This window comes from Dipodomys merriami, unplaced genomic scaffold, assembly GCF_024711535.1.
Source record: "Dipodomys merriami isolate MVZ:Mamm:240054 unplaced genomic scaffold, mDipMer1.0.p SCAF_679, whole genome shotgun sequence".
Lineage (NCBI taxonomy): Eukaryota > Metazoa > Chordata > Mammalia > Rodentia > Heteromyidae > Dipodomys > Dipodomys merriami.
Window position 1 is genome coordinate 224,667 of NW_027206267.1, and position 8,009 is coordinate 232,675.

Consider the following 8,009-nt stretch of genomic DNA (forward strand, 5'->3'; position numbering starts at 1 on the left):
GGCTCTTTCTGGATTCCTCACCATGGTTTCCATTGCCCTGTGCCTTGGAACCTAGTAAGATCTTTACTGTCAAATCAGGTCTGTAAAAGTAGGAAATGGTGCCTGCATAATTCACGGTATCAATATCCTTTTGAGGATAAAAGGACAAAGGGGAATGCTCTTTATCATCTCCATCCCTCAGACGCACTCACCTTAGTTTTATGGATCATGTTTTCCGAGACAAGAGGCTGTTCTGGACTACAGCTGAATGTTTGAGAGATATGCAGTGATTAGTAATCTTATTGTCTGTAAGTATTTTGTAAAAAATCTATTCTTGCTTGAAAAACATACATACATCTATATAATTTGTGGCAGTTGTGGCCCTTGAACTCAGGGCCTGGGCACTGTCCCAAAGCTCTTTCATTCAAGGTGAGTGCTCTACCACTTTGAGCCATAGCTCCACTTCCATTTTCTGATGGTTACTTGGAGATAGGAGTCTCATGGACTTTCATGTCTGGGCTGGCTTTGAACTGTGATCCTCAGATCTCAGCCTATTGACTAGTGAGGATTACAGGCATGAGCCACCAGTGCTTGGCCTGAAAAACACAGTAAGACAAAGATGGAAAGAAATCAGTTGAGAGGATTCAGGGGAAAATGATTTAGTAGGGTGTAATAATTCTGATGGATAATTCTAGGGATAACCCTGTATTGATATTTTCCAGGAAGTAAAATAGCTCATTTAGATGGAAGAGAGGGACAAAACTGTGGTAAACTAATTAGAGTGTTTTTAATCTGTGACTAATTTGGAGTAAATTTCGTTAGGAAGATACATTGGGAGGATAAGTAGACTTGTCAGAGTAAGTTATGTCTTTCAAAGATGAACAACCCTTGCCCTCGATATAAGCCTTTTCACTACGGATCAGATCTCACCTCTGAAACTGTGCCTGCCTCTTTGAAACCTGGTGTTGCTGGGTGGCAGCTTGTATAGCTGACTCCATCTCAATCAGACACCTCCTGCCTGATGGAAATTCCAAATCCAGTGGTCACAACAGCTGTGGCACGTGCAAGGAAGAGGTAGGACAGCACATCCTCCTTGGGGAAAGTTCTGCACCATTTTCAGTTAGTAATGTCACCAGCCAACCTAGAGTATAACAATATATGAATGTTAATAAACTGACTTAGAACAAAGCTAGGCAGTCAGTTCTATGGGCATGAGCTCTTTATTTTTATTGTTGAGGTGCTGAGAATTGAACCCACGGCCTCATGCATGCCAGGCAAGCATTCCACCATTGAGCCATCGTCCTAGTACTAGGAGTCTGATTCTTTTAGTTGAACTATCTATGCCTTAAAAATGCATCTGAAACAATACTGTAGGAAGCCCCCGTCTTGTATACTGTGTGCCTTTAACATACACTCCTTTTAATTGCTGCCTGTCTTCCTGATTCACCTGTAAGCTTGCTTACAAGTCTTCACGTGGCTGCTTTATGGAATTAAGGCCACAGTGTGGCTAGTTCAAAGTCCATGAGATGAAAACATTGCTAACAATTACTACTGGCAGTCAAAACGAGGCATTAGCTTTAGATACAACTGAAGCGCTTCAGTGTAGCTCAAATCGTAGAGCACTTGTCCTGAATTCAAACCCCAGTATTGCCAAAAGAAAAAAAAGAACAATCTGAATCACATTCTAAACCAGTACAAATTGCTTCATGTCCTAAAATGTCTGACAGCATGCCCAGCTAACCCACCTGCTCCCATCTCAGCACCTGACGTGCTGTGTGCCGCTGTAAGCCCCAAGCAAATCGCTCTTCTTTCCATTTGTAGGTGCTGATGTTTTTTCTCGCTCATTGTTTTAGGAAGTTCGGGGCTCAAGGGTCGCGACTCACTGGAGCAGGATGGGGAGGCTGCACCGTGTCCATAGTGCCTGCTGACAAGCTGCCGGATTTCCTAGCAAACGTGCAGGACGCTTACTACAAGAGACGCCATCACAGCGAAGCACCCGAGAAGCAGAATTTGTTTGCTACCAAACCTGGAGGCGGGGCACTGGTTTTCCTGGAGGCCTAAACAATGTAAAAAATCTCAGAGAAACTATTTAGGGCATTTAGAAACTGGCAAGACTTGCTATGCCACAGTAAATGAATCCTCTTTCTGTTTTATATTATGATGAATGGTTGCTATGATCAAGCTGTACTTCCAAAGAAATGGCTGAAAGCTTTCTACACTTTATAATCATTATTTTTCCATCTTAAAATATGTGGGTTTTTTTCTCAATCAATAAGAGCCAAGATTATGCTTGGATAGACCTTTGAAAAGGATGATTTACTGGTAAACACACTGAACTGGACTTGCAGTAAACATACTGCTACATTCAAATTGATACACATTAAAACAGAGTCATTCTTGGTCTCCTTCCAATTTCTTCCACAGAGTTGCCCTCTGATCTTGGGGAGGAGGATCCTGAAGATGATGATGGTGATTCCATATGGCGTCTCTCACTATCTGCCTCAATATGCTATGAAAATAAAGATTCACAGATTTTCTTAGACATTGTATACCTGACTGTGAAATTTCCCCAACTATAAATTCAGTAAGGGTCACCTATTTTTTTTCTTTTTGCAAAAAAGACAGATTTAAGAAGAAAATCCAAGGTTCATCTAAATCTTAAAAATATTGGCTCATGCCTGTAATCCTAGCTACTTAGGAGTCTGAGAGTTGAGGATTGAGGTTCAAATCTAGTCCAGGCAAGAAATTATACTTTTTTTTTGTCAGTGGTGGGGCCTGAACTCGGCCCGGGTGCTGTCCATCAGCTCTTCAGCAAGCGCTCTACCACTTGAGCCACAGCTCCACTTCCCAGACAAGAAAGTAACCATCAATGTTGGGCGCTGGTGGCTCATGCCACGCCTGTAATCCTAGCTACCCAGGAGGCTGAGATCTGGGGATGGAAGTTCAAAGGCAGCCCAGGCAGGAAAGACTGTGAGACTCCTATCTACAATAAACCACCAGAAAGCCAGAAGTGTCGCTGTGGCTCAAGTAGTAGAGCGCTCGCCTTGAGCTGAAGAGCTGAGGGACAGTGCTCAGGCTCAGAGTTCAAGCCCCATGACCGACAAAAAAAAAGAAATTAACCACCAAAACAGCCAGAAGTAGCACTGTGGCTCAAGTGGTCAAGCACTAAATCTTTATTTGAGCAAAACAGCTCAGGGGCCAGTGCTCAGGCCCCGAGTTTAAGCCCAAGGACCACCCAAAAAGAAAAAACTTGTTGCTGGTCAGAAGCAAGGAATGGGGAGAATGGGATTGTTACTAAGTACGTAAAACTGAGATTATCTTAAATTTGCATATGGATGTTTACATAGCAAGACTGAATTCTATTGCAGAGACAGGCAGGATGGTGTCTCTCACCTATAATCCCAGCCACTTAAGAGATGGAGGCCCACCTGGGCAAAAAATTAACAGGACCCCGATCTCAACCAACAAGCTGAGCGTGATGTGTGTCTGTGATCCCTGCTACAAAGAAAGCATGGGGAGGAGGACTGTGGTCTGAAGCCAGCTTAGGGAAACACTTGAGACCTTATCTAATGCAAGAATCAAAGCACAAAGTTGTTGAGGGCCTGGCTCAAGTGGTCAGAGCCCCTGTATGTGGCAATCAAAAGGCCCTGAGTTCAAATTGAACTGCCAAATAATAATAACAAAAGCAACATGAAGGTGTTCTGGTGCCGGAACATGGTTGTGACCATTCATTGTTTATGAAATACTGTCGGGCTGGCACCGGTGGCTCACGCCTGTAATCCTAGCTACTCAGGAGGCTGAGATCTGAAGGTCGCAGTTCAAAGCCAGCCTGAGCTCGAAAGTCCGTGAGGCTCTTATCTCCCTCCAATTAACCACTAGAAACTGGAAGTGGTGCTGTGGTTCAAGTGGTAGAGTGCTCGCCTTGAGTTAAAGGGCTGAGGGACAGCGCTCAGGCCCAGAGTTCAAGCAACTGACAAAAAAGAAAAAAAAATACTGTTGGGTGTCTATTTGCAAAGCAAGAAAGAATTCTCCATTTGCAAGAAGAAAGCATACCAGTTGATGTAGGAAATTCTCGAAGTCAGCTTTAGCTTCGAAAGGTTTCTTGGTAGACTTTTCTTGGAGCCTAATCATGAAATAAAGAAAAATGGTAACCAAACTGATTATCTTTTTACCATCTAATAGCCAACATTTGCAAAGCATTTAATCTGCTCTGCATTTGCTAGGCAGTTTACACAGGAAGTTTCCCAAGATGGTTGAACAAACTTGGGAGACATGAGAAACATTGCACAAAGAAACAGATAAGGGCCAGGCGCTGATGGCTCACACCTGTAATCCTAGCAACTCAGGAGGCTGAGACCTGAGGATCATGGAAGTCAGCCGGGGAAGGAAAGTCTTTAAGACTCTTATCACCAATAAACTTCTCAGAAAAAGCCAGAAGTTGCACTGTGGCTCAATTGGTAGTGTACTAACACTGAGCACAAAGAGGCTCAGGGACAGCTCCCAGGCCCTGTATTCAAGCCCCAGGACTGCGGGGGGATGGGGGGAAGGGGGAGAGATAGTTGAGGTAAAAATAGCAAAAAAAGGTCTCTCTGGCCATATATGGTTTATAATTAAAATCTCACAGCAAATTCCAGTTGAAACAATTATTTTTCCAAGGACCTCTGGTAGGAAGTAGAACTTTCTGGACAGTAGAACCCCTTGCAGGGCATTTGCATTTGTGACCCTGCCTCAGTGGTTAATCCAAGTACCCCACGCATTCTCCATCTCTGCCACCACCCTCATCAGAACTCAAAAATAAAGCTGAGAACTGATGGTTCAACACCTGTAATCCTGCCCATGCAGGAAAGTCTGCAAGACTTAGCTCCAGTTAACTACCAAAGTGGGGGAAAATGCTGTCCGGACACTGGTGGCTCATGTCTGTAATCCTAGCTACTCAGGAGGCTGAGATCTGAGGATCATGGTTCAAAGCCACCTGCGCAGGAAAGTCTGAGACTCTTATCTGCAAATAACCACCAGAAAACTGGAAGTGGTGCTATGGCTCAAGTGGTAGAGTGCTAGCCTTGAGCTGAAGAGCTGAGGGACAGCGCCCAGGCCCAGAGTTCAAGCCCCATGACCTACAAAAAAAAAAAAAAGCTGCAAGTGGAGATACGGTTCAAGTGGTAGAGCAGAAAGGCTCAGGGACAGTGCCCAGATTCTGAGTACAAATCCCAATAATGGCACAAATACAGATGAAGGGCAAAGTAGAAAACCCTGGTTTTCTAGTTGATATATTTTGATACGTGTTGACATATGTAGTGGTTCAGCTACAAATGATCCTAAGCACTACAAAGCTGAATGAGAAACAAACCTGCCAATTTCCTGGTCGATTCTTTCCTGTCGCTCTCTCAGGTCTTTTATTTCTTCAGCAATTGTGTGCTTTCCACTATAAAAACAAAGTTTGGAGTGAAATGTTAAAGCAGGCGATTGTAACTGAGAAAGAATAAGTCCAGGACTTGCTCTCTGCATGTCGGTAAGAGTTCTTTCCAGACCTGCCCTTCCTCTGGGACGGCGTAGTCAGTGGACGCTGCGTGCTTTCCCTTGGTGACTTGTGCATTCTGACTTTCCTGCCCTGGCTGCTGAGCGTGGCGTGTCAGTGTGTGTCTCTGCTCGTGTGGGCGTGGGGTGTGGGGTGTTGGGGGGAGGAAGAAGGTCGATAGAGGGGGGCTGGTTGCTCCTCCCTGTCCCCAAAGCTAAGGGAGTCTGTCCTTTCTCCCTGCTTAAGGCAACAGCAATCTTTAGGCAGTCATGGTGATACCCCAGGCAGAACTGGACCCTACCAATTTTTTGTCTTGTAAACACTCACTTCCTTGTGCAGAAATACGCCACGACCGGCCATCAGCAGTCATTCTCATGAAGACAGGAAGCTTGCAGCGTTCCCCAAGGGACCGCACACACCCCAGAACTACCACAGAAGGGTCTCTGCTTGTCTTCCAGCTCAGCCTTGTTCAGGGATGATGCCCCGTCTGTGTGGCACGAGGCCTGTCTATGTTGGGGTGTAAAATACCCTCACCCACCCCACAGGAAGGCTTCCTTCCTTCTGTAGCTCCCAGCACTTGCCACAGTTCCTTGGTTCCAACTCACATCTTTAATTCTTACCTGAAAAGAATCTCCTTCAAGCCAGAGATGTTCAGAAACAACGCTCCTCATCAGTAAAAGAAGGAGCTAAGCCTAGATGATTTCTAGGATTGCCTCCAGTTATTGGGGGGGGGGGGAAGAACATTTTATATTGAATAATGGCATGGCATGAACTTACATCCTAAAATCCTTTTTGTTCTTTGCAAATTGTCTTTTTGCCTCCTTTATAACATCACGGTATGTCGGAGCAGGTAATGTGCGAGGCTGAGGGTTAAGGAAGGAGTTTCACTCGGGAACATTTGGGAGAGGGGAACAGAGTCCTTCACAGGGAACAATCCACGGGGCTCATCTGGCCTGTGCCTCTGCGTCACGAGAGGTCCCCGGTGGCAGAACGTGGTGTGTGCAGTTCCACGGCCACCCTCATGTCCCATCCCTGGGACCACAACCACCACGGGCTACTGTCATTTAACACTGTGCTAAGCCCCGTAATTCTTTTTGTGTTAAAATGTATGTGCTTTTTTGTTTTGTTTTGTCGGTTGTGGGGCTTGAACTCTGGGCCTGGGCGCCGACCCTGAGCTCTTCAGCTCAAGGCGAGCGCTCTACCAACCACTTAAGCCACAATGCCACTTCTGGTTTTCTGGTGGTTTATTAGAGATAAGAGTCTCACAGACGGGCTGGGACGGTGGCTCAGTGGTAGAGTGCTTGCCTTGCATGCCGGAGGCCCTGGGTTCGATTCTTCAGCACCACATAAGCAAGAAGAAAAAAAGCCGGAAGTGGCGCTGTGGCTCAAGTGGTAGAGTGCTAGCCTTGAGCTGAAGAGCTGAGGGACAGCGCCCAGGCCCAGAGTTCAGGCCCCACGACTGACAATATATATACATTTTTAAAGACCTCAACAATTTCCTTATCTCCATTGAAGTAACTGAGAAATATAAGTAACATCATGATAAGCTTGAGTTAAATTCATCTCTCTCCCTCTCCCTCCTTCTCTCTCTCCCTCCTCTCTCCCTCCCCCCTCTTCCTCTCCCTCTCCCTCTCCCCGCCCCCCCCCTCATTGGTTGTAGGACTTGATCTCAGGGCCTAAGAGCTGTCCCTGAGCTATTTTGCTCATGGCTAGCATTCTACCACTTTAAGCCACAGCGACACTTACGGTTTTTGAGTGGCTACTTGGAGATCAATCTCTTGGGGACTTTTCTGCCCAGACTGGCTTCAAGCCACCATCCTCAGATCTCAGCCTCCTGAGTAGCTAGGATTACAGGCGTGAGCCCACTGGTGCCCGGCTTCATGACTCTTCTTGTACACATAAACTGACATGTTTGCTTGAAACCCCTCTTGAACAACTATTAAAAGCAAATAAAAAATGATGAAAATGTATGTCTTATATAAACGATTGAGGAAATAATTGCAGTTATTTAAAATTTGAACGTGAAGTTCTTAAAGCCAAGGGAGCTAATGAGCACCTGCTTTCCGCTTCCCTGGCAACGATTTGCCCCGCCCCACCAGGAGTGGAGAGCTTCCTCCTGGCAGCCATAAGTGCTGTCCACAGCAGTCTTTAGCAGCAGCAGTCTGGCTGACTGCAGGGGGACCTGGGACACAGACCCGACCTCCACCGTGAGCAGGAGGGATGACCTTGCTCCTGGAGCAGCGCCAGCATTCTCGGATACACACTCGTACATCTCAGGTTTCTATGTAGGACTAGACTGCAGAATGTCATTTTTCTTTAAAGAAAGAGATGGACCTCATTGAATGTCACAATCTTGGTACACAATCCTGAGCTTACAGTTGCTTACAGAGCTTCCAGTGACAAGCCAGGGTGGGGACAGGGCCTGGCACCCCTAGGAGGTGGCCAGCACCGCCCCTGGTATCAGTGAGAACCCCCCCCCCTCCGCCCCCGCAGGCTGTGAGGACTCAATCAACAC

The 8,009-nt window shown here is 46.2% G+C and overlaps 2 protein-coding genes across 5 annotated transcripts in view; one reads left to right on the forward strand and one right to left on the reverse strand.

The window, feature by feature from the left end:
• The window catches only part of LOC138815881 (N-acetylgalactosamine kinase), a 95,196-nt gene extending 92,677 nt beyond the window's left edge, over positions 1-2,519 (forward strand). For 3 of the 4 annotated variants that reach the window (XM_070005263.1, XM_070005261.1, XM_070005264.1), the window contains one exon: positions 1,833-2,519. In XM_070005263.1, the coding sequence (XP_069861364.1) occupies positions 1,833-2,040 (208 nt within the window). In that variant the 3' untranslated portion in view covers positions 2,041-2,519. The remainder of the gene's footprint in view (positions 1-1,832) is intronic. The other variant, XM_070005262.1, reaches the window with a different exon arrangement.
• Positions 2,360-7,766, reverse strand: LOC138815872 (protein FAM227B-like). The gene is made up of 5 exons (XM_070005252.1): positions 7,551-7,766; positions 6,272-6,357; positions 5,327-5,401; positions 4,033-4,102; positions 2,360-2,488 (listed from the first exon to the last, which is right to left on the reverse strand). The coding sequence occupies exons 1-5, from the start codon at positions 7,764-7,766 to the stop codon at positions 2,360-2,362; spliced, it is 576 nt and encodes a 191-aa protein (XP_069861353.1).
• Positions 7,767-8,009: the final 243 nt, after the last annotated feature.

What these genes read in the sequence shown, in the direction of transcription:
- LOC138815872 (XM_070005252.1), bottom strand. Translation starts at nt 7,766, where the DNA reads ATGTACGAGTGTGTATCCGAGAATGCTGGCGCTGCTCCAGGAGCAAGG. An exon ending in GCCAGGGAAGCGGAAAGCAG is followed by an intron (nt 6,358 to 7,550) that starts GTGCTCATTAGC and finishes CTTAACCCTCAG; the next exon opens with CCTCGCACATTACCTGCTCC. An exon ending in ATCGACCAGGAAATTGGCAG is followed by an intron (nt 4,103 to 5,326) that starts GTTTGTTTCTCA and finishes TTTCATGATTAG; the next exon opens with GCTCCAAGAAAAGTCTACCA.